The 23,496-nt window shown below is 42.6% G+C and overlaps 1 protein-coding gene across 1 annotated transcript in view; it reads right to left on the reverse strand.

Annotated features, from left to right (window-relative positions):
• Positions 1-241: 241 nt before the first annotated feature.
• LOC139421064 (family with sequence similarity 171 member A2a) overlaps positions 242-23,496 on the reverse strand; it is a 68,249-nt gene continuing 44,994 nt past the window's right edge. The window contains exons 4-8 of the mRNA XM_071171565.1: positions 18,273-18,431; positions 17,625-17,804; positions 8,482-8,595; positions 5,347-5,473; positions 242-4,899 (exon numbers count right to left, since the gene is read on the reverse strand). Coding sequence (XP_071027666.1) covers positions 3,246-4,899; positions 5,347-5,473; positions 8,482-8,595; positions 17,625-17,804; positions 18,273-18,431 — 2,234 coding nt within the window. The 3' untranslated portion in view covers positions 242-3,245. The remainder of the gene's footprint in view (positions 4,900-5,346; positions 5,474-8,481; positions 8,596-17,624; positions 17,805-18,272; positions 18,432-23,496) is intronic.

Below are 23,496 nucleotides of genomic sequence, written 5' to 3' on the forward strand. Positions count from 1 at the left end.
TGTTCAAGTAGTTTACAGACTGAGTTTTTAGTCCAGGGCCTAAAGAGACGCCTACAAATCCCAATGTAAAATTATATTTCATGAGAAATTGTGACATTACCACAAAAAATATAGCTTTATAAGCCTATTGCTTTTTCTTCAAAGCTAACTGAATGACATTAGGACAATAAATGCATAGAAAAACATTTGTAAGTGAGCTGATGATGCCACGCACATGGTACATATTCCAAGCACGCAGATGACTTGTTAAATGCTTTAATTATTGGATTGTATATTAACATTATTAATAACAAGCAATAAAAGTTTGCAAAGATTTGCCTCAGAAATATAGATCTGAGGGGGAAAGGAGGTGGCACCAGTTTACCATAACAGCACATCATCCCTCTGTCTGTTGCCTAGGAGACAACAACTGACCTTGTATAAGCACTCAAACAGTAGGCCTATAGGAATTAAGATTAGCCAGGCATTCACATATATAAAAATAACTGTAAAAAAAAAAGTAAACAAAAATAACTTTCTCAAGTCATATTTAATCAGAACACAACACACCCAATTTACACTGTTTCCAGCAATGACACCATCGTGTGGTAGGTTGTGATTTGTCAGAATACACAGATGCTGCACTTGCTAATATGGGTCGTTTCATCAGTGGCTTGCCCTGCACTGACAGAGGTGGAGAGACTTGACACACCTTCAATGCTCTGACTGTCTTGTTTATAGACGTCAAACATCAGTATTATCCTTGTCCTCAGAATCATTTCTGATGTCAATTTCTGATGACGCCAAATAGAACACACGATTCAGTAGTGCTTCGTAGGGCCAATATAACTAGTAGTGTTCGTGTGCCAACCTCATCCCTTAAAATGACATTGGACGTTAACTTCATCCCCAAAACATACCCCGGCCCCCCAAAAAAGAAACAAACATAACATCTCTCTCTGAAATAGTCTAAGGAGATTCCATATCAGAGCTGAGCTGGTTAATTCACAGAGACAGGTGGCTCAATTCTGCAAGCTTAAAACATCAAACCATTTTGAAGTTGAGAGAAGCTGAAAAAAGACCACAACTGCACAAATGCTTATGAGAAGAGGAACATGCATGTTCGTTGTAATCTTGAGTCTCAAACCACAGGGAAACCACTTCACATACTTGTATCAACTCAGTAACTCAAAATGTGGAAAGTGTGAAACTTTAAAAAGAGATTTTCAAGGGTAATTCACATACTTTTGAATGGAGAAAGGGGGGAGAGAGAGAGAGAGAGCAGTGACAGTGTAGTTATCCCCCCAAAAACAGTGGGTTTAAAACAGGGATTGTGACAATGCAGGTTTGAAATTAAGAGGACCATTGCTGTGCATCTTAAGCAAGGCCCTACACCTGATTTCCTTTAGGCCGTGCTGTATATTAGTCCACAAGGCAACGTGATAGAACTTAAACTGGACTTCATAAACCTGATAGTGTGTGTATGGCTTGATTGCCTTCAAATGACCCCTGATCATCAAGGTTGTGTACGGTTTGTTTAAATCAAAGTTGATTAGCTAACGATAGCTTAACATTGTGTATGACTCAATATCGTAACCTGAAAATAATGAGAAAAACCATGTTACAGAGTATGTGTTAAACCCCAGGTTTAGCCAGTTGCTTTCTGAATGGTTGCACAATGGTACAACTGCTGGGTTAACATACCGAGGCCTTGAATCCAAGCCATTATTTTTTATGCTAAAAAAAAGGCACTTAAGAGACTAATTGTTTGGTGTGATTTGTTGGACATGAACATTTTTAGGTCTGAGAAAACCTGGATGGATTCCTGTCTTATTGATCTGAAGGCTAATGATTAGATGTTTTGAGAAGATGAGCCAGTGGAGATTACTGACAATATAATATGGGACAGTTTATGGGAACATTAGGTCATTGTGATTTCCACTCAGTCAACTCAGTGTCTTTTCCTTTCACAACATCTTTCAAGTTTGCAATAATACCCAATTATTCTGTTTTTTTTAAGCTAATGTCTTACATGTCGGTATCATCCAATCCATGTCTGACTTTAAATTGATATTGCAACAAAAAGGTACAGACTTGCAATGCTAAGCTAACAAAAATGTTCTAGCAAACCTTTTCTGTGATGCTCTAATTTGTTTCCAGCCATACTGCTTAATGAACATTTCAAATAATTTTGTCAGGTACATGCTTCCATAGATTTTAATGTTACAAGTCACCAGGTCAGCAGGTTAGTAAAGGAAGAAAAAAACATGACTAACATTTTCTGTCAGTAAGGAAAATGGCAACGCAAAAGGTTTTGCATTATTCTCCAGGCTTCAGTGATAGTAACGTGGAGGTGGTTTTCTGCCATTATCTCCAAGGAAAATTTTAGAGTACAAAATGAAACAACAACATTGTTGTAAACCCTGGGTTCTAGGACTTACTTATTAGGATTTCACAATCACAACATCAACCTTTTTTCCAATGTTTAATACATTGATCTGACTCCTCAATGACATGAAGTACCACTCAGTCATAAAAAGAAGGCCATCTAATCTGTTAAAAAAAACAAGATTAAAGAGTTGAAAAAAATATATACTAATTCATTCCAATTCTGGCCGACAGTCTTGGTTTTCCATAGGAATCAAAAGTTTCTGTTTGGCCAGCTGACACCTCCCAAAAGGTCTGTAAAAATGACTTGAGGTTAATGCTAAGGTAACAGCAAAATCGGATAGGTAACATTTCCAAGGAATTCTACAAACAGCATAGTGGAGAAAAACATTGTTGAGCATTTCTCAAGAATCTCAGAATACCAACCAGTCAGAGGAACTCTCCCATTTGTTCCCTCTCCCATTTGTTCCCATCCACATGCTTAGGGATCATGATTTTAAAAATAAATAAATCCACAGCCATGTGAAATTTCTAGAGATACAGATATAGCTACCGATCTCAGTGATGTTTTTAGAGATGCAGATATAGCTACTGATCTCCGTGATGACTACAAGCAAATGTGGGTCTTCAAAACACCTGGTCCTTTCTCGACTCATGTGACAATTGTGCTTCTTTGTTTGATTTCCATTCTCACTTCATAATCTCTTTCACACACGTCTTTCTCTTGGTTTTCCAAGACAAACTCTCATATTCTCTGCTCTTCTTTCTGTAGAGAATCTTCAAGGGACACAGTCAGAAATTAGGCGTTCATTGACACAGTGGTTTTTCTCCCCCTGTTCTCTTGTAGCTCAATGTTCCCTGAGAGCCCTAGGTATATCTTACTTCCATACCATGAGGGGTCTCTCCTCGCGCTTCTGCCAGGGACTCTTCTTGTTCCCCTCCTCGTCTTTATCATCGGCATCCTCCCCATCCTCGGGGCTGGTGGCTGAGTCCCTGCATGTCACCTCGCTGGTGGTAGTAGTGGTACTGGTCCGGGCACTGTTATCCTGGCTACGGCTCTTCCGGGGGAACGTGCCCCCACGGGGGGTCGTCTCCGGGGCCTCATCCAGCAGCGGTGCCAGAGAATTGTCCTCTGGAGAGTACATGGCAGCCTGGCTCTCGCTGCTGCTGCTGGGGGGGTCTGTGGTGTCGATGCAGGGGAGTTTAGTATAGGTCTTCCCTGCGTGACCCTTCCTCTCAACCGCAGCTGCAGCCTCCTTTGCTTCCTTGGCCTTCCTCTCCTCCTTTCCCTTCCGCTGCTTCATGTTGGCTTCGCGAGCAACGTCTACTCGGTTGTCATGATGACTCCCCGTGGCTCCTCCACCCCCCCCTCCTCCAGGGATGCTGAGAGTGTCTCCCCCCAGCTCGATGTAGGAGTGGCGAACCAGGGAGTTGGAGCGACCGTCCAGAGAGACGAACCAGGCCCGGGGGTGCGGTTTCACCCCCAGCTCCAGAAGCTTCTTCTCCGTCAGCGCCTGCAGCTCTCCGTTCATCTGAGATATGGTGTTGTCATTGAACAGGACCGGGATGTGGACTGGAGCCGCGTTAGGGTCCGAGGCCCAGTTGGAGTGTCCTTCTGAGTCCTCCCTCTGCTGGCCTGGTTCTTCCCCTTCCTCGTCTTCCTGTTGATGATTCTGTTGTTGCTGGTTCTGTGGTTTCTGCTGCTGATTCTGGTGTACCTGTCCCTGTTGCCTGGGCAGAGTCATGCTAACCTGGATTCCCTCCATGTCATGCTGCATCTGTTGCTGCCTCTCCAAGGCCTGCTCCACAGCCGACAGGTCCGACGACAGGCGCATGTAGTGGGCCGGGATGACCAGCGTGGGCACCACACTCCGATACATGCTCTCCTTCATCTGGTCCATGGAGTGGCAGAAGATGAGCTGGCCGGGCTGGGTGTTTAGAGAGTTGGGCCTGGCTAAGAGGTCCCCGGTCTGGGACGCTGAGTACTCCGGGGGCAGGCCAGAGTACTCCTGGTAGTTCCCGGCGAAGGGAGGCAGTAAAGGTGGTGGAGATGGTGGATCTGAGGAGTAAGCCTGGTTGTCATTGGCGTTGTGATTGTGGCGACGTCGAGGATCATGGGTATTATCCTCCGCTGAGCTGAAGCTGCGGGTGTCGTTGTGGAGCAGCAGCTGAGGGTCCAAGTTGTTAGTGTTAGTAGAGCGTGTTGTCACCTTCATGGGAAAACTCTCCCCACCGCCACGTCTGGTGATACTGTCCGTGTTCACCTTGGAGTGGCGCTGGGCCTTTCCTGGGGGCGTGTGCCGGAAGAAATCCTCCCTGGAGCTGTGGAGATCCCGGGTGGAGGACAGGTCTGATTTGAGGGCGTCTGGGTCACCCCCGGTGGAGGAAGCTGTGTCGATGTGGATGTGGCCTGAGCTGATGAGGTTGAGGTGGGACATGGAGGTGCATTGATCTCTTTTGGAGCCGTCCATGCCGGAGGAGACATGCATCTTGCCATGACGGTACTGCTGCCGTGGTTTCAGACATCTCCGCCTAAAACAAAACAGGGAAGGATTAAAGGGAGAATGCAACCAAACACACGCATCCATGTATCACATTTGACTCCCTGTAAACAGGAAATTAAACAACAAATAGAGTCCCGGATTGGTTATATTTTTATTTTACACTTTGGACCCAGGCCAGTAATAACGCCACTGATTCAACTAAGCACGTGCCTGACAGGGTTGGGGTCAATTCCATTTCAATTCAGAAAGTAGTTCCAAATTTTCCTTGTTGAAAAGCATTGAAGATAATTGGCATTGTAATTTCAGTATATTTCCTGAAGTGACTGGAATTTAAATGGAATTTACCCTAAACCTGGTGCTTGATGACTCATAGAGTAGCTAGTTCAAAACTAGTGCTGGGTTGGAACAAAAATGTGCCACACTGGGACTGACTACTCCAGGACCTGAGTTGAGACACGCTGGGCCTGATACCAACCTGCAGTAATAGAGCAGCAGACAGAGCAGCACCAGCACCAGCAGAGCCATGGAGCCCAGGATGGTTAGGAGGAAGATGGTGTGGTAGGTGGTGATGTCTCGCAGGCCCATGGGGTTCAAAGCTGAGCCTGCAACATAGGGGTGCACTGTCAAACATTTCCTGTCATTTTTATAGTAAATTACTGGCAGCACAGTAGCCTGTTGCTTATTGTAAATCTACAGTAAAGTACTGTCAGCACAGAAGCCAGTAAATTACTGTAGATTTACAGGACCTTTACTGAAACACAAATGTACAAAATATTACTGTTACACCTGACTACAGCTACATGCTGTCTTTCCCAAATTTACAGTGCATTACTGGAAGTGTAGTGGTTGGTAAACTGTTGCAGATTTACAGTGCAGGCAGCTAGCGCCAATGATGGGCAGTATATCTGTTAGGTATTTCAATACCAATCATTTGTATTTCACTGGCCTGAAGTACAATTCATGTATTTTGTAACAGTTTAATTATAATACATGTATTTGTATTTTCTAATACAAAAATAAACCTGCAAGTAGCCCGCTTAATTACAACAACATTCTTGTTTAATGCACTCACTGTAAGTCACTCTGGATGAGTGAATTACCAAAATGTAAATGTAAAAATGAACAATTGCAACACACACTGCTGGGTATTATTCTAATGAGCTCCACCCCCAAACAAATAGTTTGAGTGTGGAACTCACTAGAATAATACCCAGCAGTTTGCTTTGCATGTGTTCCTTTTTAAAATTGACATTTGGGTCATTAGCAGACTTTTCTGTCCAGAGCAACTTACAGTCAAAACACATATCACAGTCATTGCAAGTAAAATGTTTCTGTAACTGTTACTGAGAATGTTGTTGTAGTTAAGGATACATTGGTCTTCAAGGTATTTTCTATTTGTAACAAGATACCTTTTGATGTATCTTTGCCCAGATCTGGCTAGTGCCAAGTACATTACGGTAATATTCACAGTAACTTGCTACTAGGTTCCTGTAAGTTACTGTAATATCAGAGCAACGATACAGTACAGTAAGAAAGTAAATGCTACTGTAAACGTAATATTGGTATTTTACTGCAATTACATGGGATTGGTGCAAGCAGGTTGGCTGCTAGGTATGTGTATATTACAGCATATTTATGAATATTTGGTGTTTTATATCACTTGCCCTTCTAGAGGCCTAAACAAAGGCTTCCAAACTGTCCGTGATTACAGTAGTGGGCGGGAAATGAAGCTTCTAGTAGCATTGAGGCTTTTCCAGCCAATTGTGTCAAAAACAGGTTCATTGCTCAAGGCTTTGATCAACACAGTGTACACCAGTGGCACCTGCTGGTCAAAATCGTTTAGAACAGACAACTTATATAGATGACGTCTTCTACCAAAACTAATCAGGTGGTTGTTCGACAAAAAAATAAAGTTTCGGACGTCATTGATCATGTGCTTCTGATAAAGTGATACATCTCGGAACGCCGGTATCAAACATAACATCGATAGATTACAGGGCAAAACAGACTTGGCAAAACACTCAAACAGTAAAGGTTTAAGACTTGCTGCCACTCTGACCTGTCCCTATACACATTCAATTGTTAGGGCACTACTACCACATATTAGTTCAGATGGTACAGTATTCTTACTAACGGGTGCAAAAAATATAGCTACTTACAAGGCATGCCTCGGAATATGTTAATGAGCCAAATATTTTTCCTTTACTGTAGATTACCGGAACAGGTTTTAGATTCCAAAAATACAATCTAGTACTGTACTACAGTACATTCCTGGCAGCACATTAGTCAGTAAATTACTGTCAATTTACAGGTCAAGGTTTTAGTTTCCAAAAATACGGTATGGTAGTGTATTCTATGGTGTACAGCGTTCTCACTAATGGGTGCAACAAATATAGCGTATTACAAGGAATGCTTTTAAATATTTTAAATAGACCGAGATTCTTTCCCCGCCCACAATATTTTCCCACAATATACCATCATTCACATTATGTTGCTGTAAATATACAGCAAAACAGGTAATACAGTACTCTACTGTCATTTTACCGCAGTGTAGCGGAATGCCATTGAGCCCCCATAATGCATTGCTCTTTAGAGTACTGTACATTAATATAGAATTACAATAGCTAACAAAATGTTTAGCAGTAAATTCACAGAAATTTGTTACAGTGATAAATAAGATACTAGGATGGGCCAAGTCTGCAACAGGACTCCCTATAAAAAGCTTTGTAATGGACAGACCACAACCCCTAGCTACACAGTTTCTTCGCAAGAGTGCACAAACAAGTGTTAATTATTCAATTTATATCTCATATTGACATAGCCTTAAGACAGGCATCTCCAACTAGATTCAGCAGCGGGACGTTTAAATTTTTTTTTTTTTGCGGATGGTCAGGGGGCCGTAACATAATTAGAAATAATCAGTAGACTGCAAATTGACCTCAAAAGGTTCAAACAGACTAAAGCATAATCATTTCAAACCTTGCATACATTTGTATACAATCACATATGTCTCTCTATTATGCGTGGGAATACTTTGGAACAGATTTCCAAAATGAAAAACGATTTATTTTTGCTTAGAAAACTTAGGGGGCCAAATAACATCACCCAAGGGCCGCCAGTAGGGGGCCTACAGTGGGGCTGTAGAAAAAAATGTCAAGAACAAGAAAATACATTTGCAAGTAGTTGGCCCGAGCAGCAACAACATTCTCAGTAATGGTTACATAATCGTTTTACTTGCTATGACTGTGATATGCTGTTTATCTAGATTAGTTGAATGCAGGGACTGTAAGTCACTGAATAAGAATGTCTGCTAAATTACCAAAATGTATATGTGAAAATGAACATAGCAAAATTATAGTGCCATAAGACTTCGGATACCAATGCAGGGTGAAAGTGAGACACAAAATTGTGAACAGCTATAAAAAATGGTATAGAAAAGTATTTATGAAAATACAAATTACAGCTCTCGAAAGTATCTTGTTCCAAAATACAGTGGAGTGTAATTCAGCCCATTGTAATACAAATAGCAAAATACTCAGAAGTAATTTAACTACATATTTCAAATACATGTGACGGAAATACTGCCCATCTCTGGACATAGTTACTGTACCTGTGGTTGAGGGAAAGGCAGCCAGCCAATATCCTAGCTGGTTGGCCACAAAACTCCATGTCAGCTGTGCTCCTTCTTTCTTGATGTATCCGGTACCTTTCCTGACCCAGAGTCCTGTTGAAGTCAGCATGAGGGCAGAATTAGTTAGTAGTAGAGTAGGAATTACATTAAACATTGTACGTCAACTTCCTTAACAATTTAAGACATGTATGTGTAGATTTCCATTAAGATACTTATCACTCCAAAATATATTCCCAAAACTGAAAATATATACAAATAAAGGGAACACTTAACAATTAAACAACACAATGTAACTCCAAGTCAATCAGACTTCTGTGAAATCAAACTGTCCACTTAGGAAGCGACACTGATTGACAATACATTTCACATGCTGTTGTGCAAATGGAATAGACAACAGGTGGAAATTATATGCAATTAGCAAGACACCCCCAATAAAGGAGTGGTTCTGCAGGTGGTGACCACAGACCACTTCTCAGTTGCTATGCTTCCTGGCTGATGTTTTGGTCACTTTTGAATGCTGGCGGTGCTTTCACTCTAGTGGTAGCATGAGACGGAGTCTACAACCCACACAAGTGGCTCAGGTAGTGCAGCTCATCCAGGATGCCACATCAATGCGAGCTGTGGCAAGAAGGTTTGTTGTGTCTGTCAGCGTAGTGTCCAGAGCATGGAGGCACTACCAGGAGACAGGCCAGTACATCAGGAGACGTGGAGGAGGCCGTAGGAGGGCAACAACCCAGCAGCAGGACCGCTGCCACCGCCTTTGTGCAAGGAGGAGCAGGAGGAGCACTGCCAGAGCCCTGCAAAATGACCTCCAGCAGGCCACAAATGTGCATGTGTCTGCTCAAACGGTCAGAAACAGACTCCATGAGGGTGGTATGAGGGCCCGACGTCCACAGGTGGGGGTTGTGCTTACAGCCCAACACAGTGCAGGACGTTTGGCATTTGCCAGAGAACACCAAGACTGGCAAATTCGCCACTGGCGCCCTGTGCTCTTCACAGATGAAAGCAGGTTCACACTGAGCACATGTGACAGACGTGACAGAGTCTGGAGACGCCGTGGAGAACGTTCTGCTGCCTGCAACATCCTCCAGCATGACTGGTTTGGCGATGGGTCAGTCATGGTGTGGGGTGGCATTTCTTTGCGGGGCCGCACAGCCCTCCATGTGCTCGCCAGAGGTAGCCTGACTGCCATTAGGTACCGAGATGAGATCCTCAGACCCCTTGTGAGACCATATGCTGGTGCGGTTGGCCCTGGGTTCCTCCTAATGCAAGACAATGCTAGACCTCATGTGGCTGGAGTGTGTCAGCAGTTCCTGCAAGAGGAAGGCATTGATGCTATGGACTGGCCCGCCCGTTCCCCAGACCTGAATCCAATTGAGCACATCTGGGACATCATTTATTGCTCCATCCACCAACACCACGTTGCACCACAGACTGTCCAGGAGTTGGCGGATGCTTTAGTCCAGGTCTGGGTGGAGATCCCTCAGGAGACCATCCGCCACCTCATCAGGAGCATGCCCAGGCGTTGTAGGGAGGTCATACAGGTACGTGGAGGCCACACACACTACTGAGCCTAATTTTGACTTGTTTTAAGGACATTACATCAAAGTTGGATCAGCCTGTAGTGTGGTTTTCCACTTAAATTTTGAGTTTGACTCCAAATCCAGACCTCCATGGGTTGATACATTTGATTTCCATTTATAATTTGTGTGATTTTGTTGTCAGCACATTCAACTATGTAAAGAAAAAAGTATTTAATAAGAATATTTCATTCATTCAGATCTAGGATGTGTTCTTTTAGTGTTCCCTTTATTTTTTTGAGCAGTGTATTTGTGTGACTATCCATGCTCTGCACTAACAATACTGATTTCCAATTTATTTTTCCCCCAAAGCATGCTCATAATCTCCGGACACAACAATTTCAAGGATAATCACATATACAGTGGGGAGAACAAGTATTTGATACACTGCTGATTTTGCAGGTTTTCCTACTTACAAAGCATGTAGAGGTCTGTAATTTTTATCATGGGTACACTTCAACTGTGAGAGACGGAATCCAAAAATCCAGAAAATCACGTATGATTTTTTAGAAATTAATTAGCATTTTATTCCATGACATAAAATATAGACCTTCTCCAGATCCTTCAGGTTTCGGGCTGTCGCTGGGCTATACGGACTTTCAGCTCCCTCCAAAGATTTTCTATTGGGTTCAGGTTTGGAGACTGGCTAGGCCACTCCAGGACCTTGAGATGCTTCTTATGGAGCCACTGCTTAGTTGCCCTGGCTGTGCGTTTCGGGTCGTTGTCATGCTGGAAGACACAGCAACGACACATCTTCAATGCTCTTACTGAGGGAAGGCGGTTGTTGGCCAAGATCTCGCAATACATGGCCCCATCCATCCTCCCCTCAATATGGTGCAGTTGTCCTGTCCTCTTTGCAGAAAAGCATCCCCAAAGAATGATGTTTCCACCTCAAAGCTTCACGGTTGGGATGGTGTTCTTGGGGTTGTACTAATCCCTCTTCTTCCTCCAAACACGGCGAGCGGAGTTTAGACCAAAAAGCTATATTTTTGTCTCATCAGACCACATGACCTTCTCCCATTCCTTCTCTGGATCATCCAGATGGTCATTGGCAAACTTCAGACGGGCCTGGACATGCGCTGGCTTGAGCAGGGGGACCTTGCGTGCGCTGCAGGATTTTAATCCATGATGGCATAGTGTGTTACTAATGGTTTTCTTTGAGACTGTGGTCCCAGCTCTCTTCAGGTCATTGACCAGGTCCTGCCGTGTAGTTCTGGGCTGATCCCTCGCCTTCCTCATGATCATTGATGCCCCACGAGGTGAGATCTTGTATGGAGCCCCAGACCCAGGATGATTGACCGTCATCTTGAACTTCTTCCATTTTCTAATAATGCTAATTAATTACTTAAAAATCATACAATGTGATTTTTTTACAATGTGATTTTCAGGATTTTGTTTTAGATTCTGTCTCTCACAGTTGAAGTGTACCTTTGATAAAAAAAATTACAGACCTCTACGTGCTTTGTAAGTTGGAAAACCTGCAAAATCATCAGTGTATCAAATACTTGTTCTCCCCACTGTACACAGTATATTCTATGTAATACTGGAGTGAGAAGATGGAACAGCTCCATCGTTACTGTACTGAACGTGTGCTGTAAATCTATTACTTCACATTATAAGGCCAGCGGTGTTATGCATTCATATCCAGTGATGCGTAGCTCGTCTGTACAGAACATACACAAATGATGAGCGAATAACGTGATTCAGGGAAGGAAGACAGCTTTGAGTCCAGGGAGATGCTTTCCGACCATAACCACAATAACAAAAGAGGAGCGAGGGGGAAAAAAAAGAAAAAAAAGAAAAGAAAAAAGAGAAAATAAATAAAAAGAGAAAAGAAGAAGAGAAGAACCATTTCCCATGATGCCAGGCGCCCTGAGGAGAGGGTCACAATTCAGTAGCTTAATGCGTCTTGACAGGGAGACCTCTGCCCACAGTACACCCAAGGTCCCCTTCTACATCATCCTCCCGCTCCTAAAATAGTTTTAATTTCTGTCATTCTCGTTAGCATTTTCACTTTGCAGAAAACAAACACAGAGGCAGGTTAAGATTAGGCCTACATGTTACTTATGCAAGTGTCCTGAATGATTTTAACACATTGTAGGGGGGAATGCAAACAGTGGTCTAAAATAAAAATGTCAAGTTTAAAGTAAGATATAGCTTATGATTAATAACATATTTGAAAAAAATAAACATAACATTGCCTTTCAAATCGAATAAGCAATACAACTATTTGCTTAAATAACTATTAGATCAATATCATCTGTTTAGACTACAAACATTTGTTGGACTCTTTTAGTGCTAATACCCCAGGCAAGGGAAGTCTGTGAATATATTGCCTTTGTCATCACAGCAGCAATACAACCAGGGCCTGTATTAATTAAAAGTGCTCATCTAGGATCAGGTCATCTTATTCATTATGATCTAAAAGTCAAAACTGATCCTAGATCAGCACTTCTACTGACGCTTTGTGAATACAGACGGAGGCCTGAAAATCCATTAGGCCAGCTTTACTGCCCATTGGTTACAGTACATCTATTTTTAGACATTAATAGACAATCTGGCATCCACAACCTCAAACATTGAACCACCTGAGAAGTCAACATAGGACTTCTAGGCTACATATTGAGCCAAGCTCTAATTAACACAACCTAAGTGGTGTGAATAGAAACACACTCAACAATCCTCTAAAGTAGGGTAAAAGGGAGGTGAGAGTGAATTGAAGTGTGAATGTGTGTCATGCCAAATCACTTATCTAGGAAGTGCTCGACCATGGATGTAGTCCTGTATGTCGACCACTAGGGGCCGTCATGCACACAGATGAACAGTAGTAGGGGCTTTTGTTTATCTCCTCAGTATAAGGCAGGGGGATTTCCAAGCCACCCCCCACAACCCCCTGACAGAGTGTGTGCATGCATGTGATCCGTCTCCAAAACAAACACAGACACACAGCTGAGTCTGGAGAGATAATGGCGCCTCTGATTTAGAGTCTCCTGGGCTATATGGAACAAGAAACACTGTGTCGTCCTTCTTCCTCCTCCTTTCCCTTTTAAAGACGCCTTGAAGGAGGAGGATGGGAGGAGATCACATGGGAGGGGTCATCATGGACACAGAGAGAGAGAAAGAAAGAGAGTTTTCCTCCCGCCTGACGAAAGGGTCATGTTCAACTTTGATTCAACTTTTTTGACTCATCATCACACTGCATTTTCTCTTGTATTCAAGTGTCATGCATATGTGCAAATGGATATGCACAGACTGCACGCACACCCACATACACACAAACGTGTGATTCAGTCCGAAACAAATCCATTTCTCTCTTCAGCGGTAGCTCACTCTGGCCATCCACCCACGTCCAATGAATATTAATCTTCTCCATGTTTCACTCTAAAATCTAATTTCCTCTCAGTCTCAATGTAGACTGACAGTCAGCAGCCTGGCATTACAGCCCTTTTAGCTCTTCCTTGATAGATCTGTCACAGTGCCACAGTACACTACAGTACCCACCAACTAAAGGCTTCCATGGCAGCACCTGATTCTATTTGCTAGAGTATTCCGAGTGCTCTTGGCAAACCTCCCCTTCTGCCCCAAACATCTACAAAACACATTGTGGATTTAAAGCCTTAGCACAAAGTCTTGCAAGTGTAACCTGGCACACTGGAGGAGTGGAGTGTGTGTGTGTGTGTGTGTGTGTGTGTGTGTGTGAGAGAGAGAAATCTGGTGTAAAACCTAACTCTGGAAGAGAGGCCCAGGCATCCAGACTTACAGTAACTCATAAATCTAGAGGACCCCCTGGGCATACTAGACTAGAGGCCCATTTCTCTACTCAACACTGATCTTAAAGTTCCACGGGAGTTTATTTTATTGCTCTGTGTGGGATTCAATGTGGGATTCTACCTGTCTAGTACTTGTTGACATTGGGTGAACCTGCGATGTTACTTGATTTGTTTTGATTTGCTTTCAGGTTTACTGCTTCTGTATAGGTCAGGGAAAACTCAGGATAACTCAGGGAAAGAACGTGACTTCGTTGGACGTAAACTAAACCATGACGGAAACAAAGGATTTCTTATTCCTACGCGCTGTTATTCAGAAGTGAACCCGCTTTTATGTATACAATATATAGTGAAATACTGTATAGAGCACTCGAGACATACTGTAGGACACCACTTGCTGCAGTACTACATGAGGGTCAGTGGGGGGCACTCTTCCCTCTTAAGCAAACAAAAGCCCACATCCCCAGAGCAGGGTGTGTGTATGTGTGTGTGCATGGTGGAATTAGAGGTGACCCCTTTAGAGATGACACGGTTAAACAACACATCCACCCTGGTGTCCACATTATAATCAGTAAGCCTCTCACCACCTAGCTAACTGTTCGTTCGTCACTGCAGATAATGAGATATGAGTTCTGGGCCTCCCACTTAGTGGACGGTTGAATAAAAACCCATACAGTTAAATAATGCATGAACCTAACGCTGCAACGCTCTGTTTGACTAATCAGTTTGCTTAAATCCTGTGCTATATTGTTCTTTTGGGTTTTACTGTAAAGATTTGATTTCCATTTACTTTCAGCTACGGTACAGAGTAAAACATTTGCATGCATCGAATTTGAGCAAACTACTAAATTCAACACCCACAAATACCCACAATATAAGCCACTTAATGGAGCTCGAGAGTGAGAGATTGTTGTTAGTGGAGGGTGCCTAGTCAATTGGCAGTAACCTGTTTTGTCCCAAGCTCAGTAACTTGTTTTGTCCCAACACTGAACGTTAGGGTCAGCACTCACAACCATTAATCCTCAGTCATCTTAGCGACGCTGACAGGATGTGAGCAATAGCCTACAGCTAACTCCAACAGACCAGCTCATCCCACTATCCAAAATCTCTCCCTACACCACAGCTTTGTTGCCCCCTTTCTCTACTCAAAAACACTAACCCTTCAAACCTCTCCTCCCTCCCTCCCTCCCTCCCTCCCTCCCTCCTCCGTCCATCTGTGTCTCTGTTTGCATCTCATAACATGTCACCGTGGCAACATAGGACCAGAGAGGTGGGGAACATTGCCTCCTCTGTCCCAGGCCTCCTGGAGCTACATAACAGGCCTAATCACATCATCAGGCTTCAGGACAACAACACTCTTCAGCTGCAGTTTTCCCACAGGGTGTTAAAAAAGGATGTTCACACAGTCTGTTTTCATGTTTCCTGCACATTGAACCCACAACTATGGTATCGGAATGACACACCCATCTTTTGTGCATCATTGGGATCTGCCGATCAATGCTTGTCCATGATTTCTATATGCGATAGTTCCGAGTTGTGCATGCATATTGCTCTCTGTATTGAAGATACAATCATGGAAGGACCCCGGGAACCCAAATGGAGCCTGCCAGATAGGTGCTTCATCATCTACCCTTGGGAAGACATATCCAGACAGGGCAAGTGTCTGGTTGGTTATTACTTTTTATTCATTAGACTTGATCTTCTCAGTCCATTGTGTACTGTCCCATCCTTGACATCCAACTTCAAGAAGTTGAGGTTATCATGGAGATCTGTAGAAATAGGCCCATGGCTTCGGTAACACTTCCTATGAATACCCTCTTCATAATGCATTATAAGCCCATTTAGAACACCTGAGCTATGAATCATGCATAATAATGCACAACATAGGCACTAATAACTGCTCATAAACATCTATGACTAAATCCATACTGCGTAATGAAGAGGACATTCATAGGAAGTGTTTACCAGGGTTTCTTCAGCATAGTTATGGTAATGTGAATCTCGGTAGGGAAATGCCAGGCATGTCAATGAGATCTGCAGTGATCTGCATGTTCCGGTTCAGACACACTGGAACAATGGCTGCCATGGGAAGTCCGGACCGGTTGTCAGGACAAGAAACAACCCTGGTCTGGAGTTTTTAGGCATGGGTTCCATAAAGCCAGTGGTGGAAAAAGTACCCAACTATCATACTTGAGTAAAAGTAAAGATACCTTAATAGAAAATGACTCAAGTAAAAGTCACCCAGTAAAATTCTACTTGAATTAAAGTCTAAAAGTACTTTAGTTTAAAATATACTTAAGTATCAAAAGTAAAAGTATCAATCATTTCAAATTCCTTATATTAAGCAGAGCAGATGGAACCATTTTCTTGTTTTTTTTTAAATTACGGAAAGCCACAGGCACTCTCCAACATTCAGACATCATTTACAAACAAAGCATGTGTGTTTAGTGAGTCCGCCAGATCAGAGGCAGTACGGATGACCAGGGATGTTCGGTTGATAAGTGTGTGAATTTGACTATTTTCCTGTCCTGCTAAGCATTCAAAATGTAACCAGTACTTTTGGGTGTCATTGAAAATGTATGGAGTAAAAAGTACAATATTTTCCTAAGGAATGTAATGAAGTAAAAGTAAAAGTAGTAAAAACAGATACCCCAAAAAACTACTTAAGTAGTACTTGAAAGTATTTTTTACTTAAGTACTTTACACCACTGCATAAAGCAACGGAGGAAAGTGAGTGTATGAGAGAAAGAGAGAGAGGCAGAGAGAGTGTGTGCGTGAGAGAGAAAGATGGGGCTCCTGAGTGAAGCAGCGTTCTAAGGCACTGCATCTCAGTGCAAGAGGCGTCACTACAGTCCCTGGTTTGATTCCAGGCTGTATCACATCCGGACGTGATTAGGAGTCCCATAGGGCAGCACACAACGTTGGCCGGGGTAGGCCGTCATTGTAAATAAGAATTTGTTCTTAACTGACTTGCCTAGTTAAATAAAAGGTTACGTTTAAATAAAACATTCAAAAGAGAGAGGGAAGCAGATGCAGAGCAAGAGAGAGGCAGAGAGAGTGTGTATGTGAGAGAAAGAGAGCGTGAGAGGGGGAGAATGAACGGGAGAAAGAGTGTGTTTGTGTGTGTGAGAGAGAGAGAGAGACAGAAAGAGAGAGATGTGTAAGAGAGAGAAAGAGATGGAGAGCGTTGTGTGGCTCCCTCCCTATGAAAGCATGCACAGCAGTACTGTCAGCCAAGTGAACTGCGATATTTTAGACACTGAGAAGCAGCTCGGAAGAGGATTAACCCATGTGAGACAGGATCAGCTAGCCTGGGTAAACCACACTGAACCGAGGAAAACACTGCTGGGCACAGCGTTCAGTCTGGTTGAACCAGGCTACCTGTGACCAGCTGGGAGTCCAGGCAGCCATAGTTAGAGCAGATGGACTGGAGGTTCCTCTTATTCGCCCCTTTCCAAGCTCAGACCACTGCCATTTATATGCCTTAGATTTGTGGACCGACGGACGGTGGCTTACTATCAATGGCAGTTTTTTTTATTGACAGGCATTTTTATGTATGTATTTGAGTATAGCAGCAAGCCCAATGTTGATGAACAAATGAAACTGGCTAAAGTATGTACGAGGATGTTACTGTATACAAGGACGTTTTTTTTTTTAGGGAAACCATTTTCAACTGACAGCACTCAAGAGTCAGCACTATCAAACAAATTGATGACACTTGTACATGGAGGGCTCTCAGTATTGGTCAGCTATGATGGTGGGTGGTTCCCTTTACCTGTCTTGTCGTCGAACCTCCACACGGGGACACTGGTGGCTGTCTGCAGGGGTGTGTCTAAGGGCAGGGGGATGCAGATATGGACGGGGTCCCACACCTGAACACTGGTCCCGTTACGACTGAAGAGCTGGGCATTGACCGCCGCCACCGCAGTCAGGCCCACCCAGCTACTGTTAGCCCCTGGGGAGAGACGACACAAAAGGTCTTTAGACCAAACACCAGTGTGGTGTGGAACCCGACAGTAGAAAATCCCAAACAAGGCTCGCTACCACGCCTCTCAACACAAATAACGCCAACGCTACCGTCATCATGCAAACATCACAATATTCACCCTCAGCATTTTACCGTTTGTTCACCATTCTAAGGCATCATCATCATCATCATCATGGTTGACCTGGTTTACACTTGTCAGAAGAGTCTTTCCAACAGACACTATGCATTGGCTTCTCATCATTCATGACACTCAGACATAATACTATGTAATCATACTTCTCCCATGGTTTCCTGCCATCATTTCTCATAATTTGGGAGTTTTTGACAGAAATCTATTTTGGTCAAAATCTCTGGATTTTCCACTTGAGCAATTCTGCATTTTCAGCCTGTCTTTTACCCATGTATTCCCCTCCACCCCCTCCCTCTATTTCTCACCGGTGGCATTGCTCTCCAGGCCCAATGGGTAGGGGAAACCTCCTATCTCATACTGACTCTGTGCGGAGGTCAGCACAGCAGAGAGCTCTGGGTTGGTAGAGTTGAGGGCCAGAGTCACTGCTTTCCTCTGGAGCTGTATCCATGGCTGGTTTTTGACTCCTGGAGGGGGAAGGGGTGAGAGAGGAGAGAAAGTGGGGGAAGGAGGAGAGAGAGAAGGAGTCTGTGAGATTGGTGCTGCAACTGAACAAGCAGCATAATGTTTACGGCATTGGTGTGGCAATCATATGGCCTATGAAATGGGACAATACAAAGTGAAGAGTTGTAGACAGTTTTCATGGAATATAGAACGTACTGTTTATAATACTAGTAATAATAGAATAACAATATTTCCTCCCCCACAAAACAGTTTTAGAGAGACACTAAATTATTTATGTATAATTGATTCCGATTATACAGAACCTAACCACGGGATCAATCAAACCCTCAAATTGAAATGACAACCAGCACACATACAGTAGCAGCATCCAGGGATTGTGACAGCTAGCAGGATTTGCTGGTCTATAGTAAGACAATAGAGACTAACCCTGCAGGTTGGACAACAGTCTACCTGCCTGTCATACTATAATCCCATTCTCCCCGTTTGATTCGGCTTGCCACAAGGGGAAAAAAAGAGGCCTAAAAATACACTGGCCCCTCGTAACGGTGCCACTTGTCTAATATGATTAGTATTTGGTGACCATGGGGCCTGATCTGTGCAGACAGTCAGGCGAGCATGTCCATGCAGAGGGTCTATACTATACTGAACACCCCAGGCCGGCTGTAATGTAGTATCTCTCCCTCCCTCCCTCTCTCACTCTCTCTCTCCCTCTCTCTCTCTCCCTCTCTGTCCCCCTCTCCCTCCCTCATCGTTCCATTCCACCTCATCTCTAGAGTAGCTTGTTGGCACTTATTTTCTCAGGTTCTCTTTGTCAATCTATGTGAGACGTGTTCAGTTTGTCTTTTCATTCACATATCCCTATTTGACACTTCTCTGTCCCGGCATTGGAGATGATATCTCTCTTAATATTTTTTCTACTCTCATTACGGGTTGAAACCTATTGTTATTCTCTGAATAATTGTTGTTGTTGTTGACATTGTCAAATAACTCAAGCATAGATTGGTAAGAAACTAGATGCCATGAGTAACTAGATGCCATGAGTAACTTGGTCAATAAGAATGCCACCGTTTGCTATAAGCTGTCTCACTTAAACCCTCATATCTGTCGCCCTGTTTGATCTAAATACTTGAAACGTTGTATTTGCCAAGGCAGCAGCTACTCTTCCTGGGGTCCAGCAAAATTAAGGCAGTTCATAAAATGTAAAAAACATTACAATACATTCAAGAGATTTCACAAGACACTGTGTGCCCTCAGGTACCTACTCTACCACTACCAATACTACATATCTACAGTACTAAATCCATGTGTATGTGTGTGTATAGTGCGTATGTTATCGTGTTTGTATGCATGTGTCTGTGCCTATGTTTGTGTTGCTTCACAGTCCCCGCTGTTCCATAAGGTGTTTTTTAAACCAATTTTACTGCTTGCATCAGTTACTTGATGTGGAATAGAGTTCCATGTAGTCTTGGCTCTATGTAGTACTGTGTGCCTCCCATAGTCTGTGCTGGACTTGGGGACTGTGAAGAGACCCCTTGTGGCATGTCTTGTGGGGTATGCATGGGTGTCTGAGCTGTGTGCTAGTAGTTTAGACAGATCGCTCGGTGCATTCAACATGCCAGTACCTGTGAGGAAGTCAATCTCTCCTCCACTTTGAGCCAGGAGAGATTGACATGCATAGTATTACTATTAGCTCTGTGTACATCCAAAGGCCAGCTATGCTGCCCAGTTCTGAGCCAATTGCAATTTTTGCAAAAGTCCTTTTTTGTGACACTTGACCACACGACTGAACAGTAGTCAAGGTGCGACAAAATAGGGCCAGTAGGACCTGCCTTGTTGATAGTGTTGTTAAGAAGGTAGAGCAACGCTTTATTATGGACATACTTCTCCCCATCTTGGCTACTATTATATCAATATGTTTTGACCATGACAGTTTACAATCCAGGATTACTCCAAGCAGTCTAGTCACCTCAACTTGCTCAATTTCCACATTTATTACAAGATTTAGTTAAGGTTTAGGGTTTAGTGAATGTTTTGTCCCAAATACAATGATTTTACTTTTAGAAATATTTAAGGCTAACTTATTCCTTGCCGCCTACTCTGAAACTAACTGCAACTCTTTGTTAAGTGTTGCAGTCATTTCAGTCGCTGGAGTAGCTGACGTGTATAGTGTTGAGTCATCCTCATACATAGATACTCTGGCTTTACTCAAAGTCAGTGGCATGTCGTTAGTAAATATTTTAAAAGGCAAGGGGCCTAAAGAGCTATCCTGGGGAATTCCTGATTCTACCTCGTTTACATTTGAGAGGCTTCCATTAAAGAACACCGTCTGTGTTCAGTTAGATAAGTAACTATTTGTCCACATTAAAGCCATAACACATACGTTTTTCCAGCAACAAACTATGATCGATAATGTCATAAGCTGCACTGAAGTCCAACAAGACAGCTCCTACAATAATTTTATCATAAATTTCTCTCAGCCAATCATCAGTCATTTGTGTAAGTGCTGTGCTTGTTGAGTGTCCTTCCCTATATAAGCATGCTGAAAGTCTGTTTTAAATTTATTTACTGTGAAATAGCATTGTATCTGGTCCAATTTTTTTTCCAGAAGATTACTAAGGGTTGGTAACAGGCTGTTTGATCGGCTATTTGAGTCAGTAAAGGGGGCTTTACCATTCTTGGGTAGCGGAATGACTTTAGCTTCTCTCCAGTCTTGAGGGCACACACTTTCTAGTAGGCTTAAATTGAAGATGTGGCAATATCATCTGCTATTATCCTCAGTAATTTCCCATCCAGATTGTCAGAGCCTGTGGCTTGTCATTGTTGATAGGCAACAATAATTATTTCACCTCTTCCACACCGACTTTACAGAATTCAAAAGTACAATTCTTGTCTTTCATAATTTGGTCCGATATACTTGGATGTGTAGCGTCAGCGTTTGTTGCGGAGTTTGCTTATCTTGCCAATGAAAATGTCATTAAAGCAGTTGGCAATATCAGTGGGCTTTGTGATGAGCCATCTGATTCAATGAATGATGGAGCCGAGTTGCCCCCCCCCCCCCCAAATGTAATTTAAGGTGCCCCAAAGCATTTTACTATCATTCTTTATATAATTTATGTGTTTCAAAGTATAGTTTATTTAGTCACATGATTTTTTAATTTGCAGTATGTTTGCCAATCAGTTGGGCTTCCAGACTTATTTGCCATACCTTTTGCTTCATCCCTCTCAACCATATTATTAGTCAATTCCTCATCAAGCCAAGAGTATTTAACAATTTTAATAGTCATTTTCTTAAATGGTTGCATGCTTATTAGTAACTGGAATAAGCAATTTCATAAATGTGTCAAGTGCAGCGTCTGGTTGCTCCTCATTACACCACAGACCAGCAAATATTCTTTACATCATCAACATATGAATCACCACAAAACTTATTGTGTGACTTCTTATACACTATATTAGACCCAGTCTTTGGAACTTTGGTTTTTCCTAGATATGGCTATTATATTGTGATCACTACATTCTATGGATTTGGATACCATTTTAAAGCAAATTTCTTCAGCATTAGTAAAGATGTGATCAATACATGTTGATGATTTCATTCCTGTGCTGTTTGTAACTACCCTGGTAGGTTGACTGACAACATGAACCAGGTTGCAGGCACTGGTTACAGTTTAAAGTTTTTTTTTGAGTGGGCAGCTTGATGATAGCCAGTCAACATTTAAATCACCCAGAAAATATACTTCTCTTTTGATATCACATACATCATCAAGCATTTCACACATATTATCCAGATACTGACTGTTAGCACTTGGTGGTCTATAGCAGCTTCCCACAAGAATGGGCTTTAGGTGAGGCAGATGAACCTGTAGCCATATTACTTCAACAGTATTTAACATTAGATTGTCTCTAAGCTTAACAGGAATGTGGATTTGAATATAGACCGCAACACCGCCCCCCGTTGGCATTTCTGTCTTTTCGGTAGATGTTATAACCATGTATTGCTACCACTGTATCATCAAAGGTACTATCTAAGTGAGTCTCAAAGATAGTCAGAATATCAATGTCATCTGTTACAAGCAAGTTCTTGACTTCATGGGCCTTGTTTCTCCGGCTGCTTATGTTAATATGGGCTATTTTTAGCACTTTTCTGGGTTGCTTGATTGTTTTTAATGCTTTACTGGTAAGTTTATCAGAAGTAGACTTACTCATGTTAGTTATATTGGAGCTGGTAGTGCAGGGTGAGCTGCACAAAGTGGTCTTCCTACTAGGGCACACCGCCTCAGTGCTAACAGTGTAACTCTGGTTCATAGGCTCATGATTACTGCATACAATAGCTGTAGGATAAACAGAAGTATTCGGTGCAATTAGGGGCACATAAATGAAGTTACTTACATTGTGTTTGCCAATGCCCCTAGGATCTTGTACATTTGATGCAGCATTATGACGACTCATTGTCACAATGGTAGGGATTATCTGAGCTGGTCTTGGATCATTGAACAGTCATTGTATGTAGGCGTCTTTCCTCATGCTGAACAAATTTGCCTCAAAGACCCATTAGGTCTTTCAGGATAGATTTTCCTCCATCGTGGAACTTCTTCTCATGAACCATAAGTGCAAATAACACAACATTCGGTATGTAGGTCCATGATACATCTTTTAACATAATTTGAGAAAAGCTTGGTTAAGATATGGCTGAGTTATTGATAAATCAGGAAATCTGATTTTGTGTATCCATTTATAGTGAACAAAAATATCAATGCAACAACAAGTAAAGTGTTGATCCCAGCTGAAATAAAATATACCAGAAATTTTCCATTCGCACAAAAAACGTATTTTCTCTAAAATGTTGTGCACAAATTTATTTACATCCATTTTAGTGATGATTTCAACTTTGCCAAGATAATCCATCCACCTGACAGGTGTGGCATATCAAGAATCTGATTAAACAGCATCATCATTACACCGGTGCACCTTGTGCTGGGACAATAAAAGGCCACTCTAAAATGTCCAGTTTTGTCATACAACACAATGCCACAGATGTCTCAAGTTGAGGGCGCATGCAATTGGCAT

The sequence above is a fragment of the Oncorhynchus clarkii genome, chromosome 12 (assembly GCF_045791955.1).
Source record: "Oncorhynchus clarkii lewisi isolate Uvic-CL-2024 chromosome 12, UVic_Ocla_1.0, whole genome shotgun sequence".
NCBI lineage: Eukaryota > Metazoa > Chordata > Actinopteri > Salmoniformes > Salmonidae > Oncorhynchus > Oncorhynchus clarkii.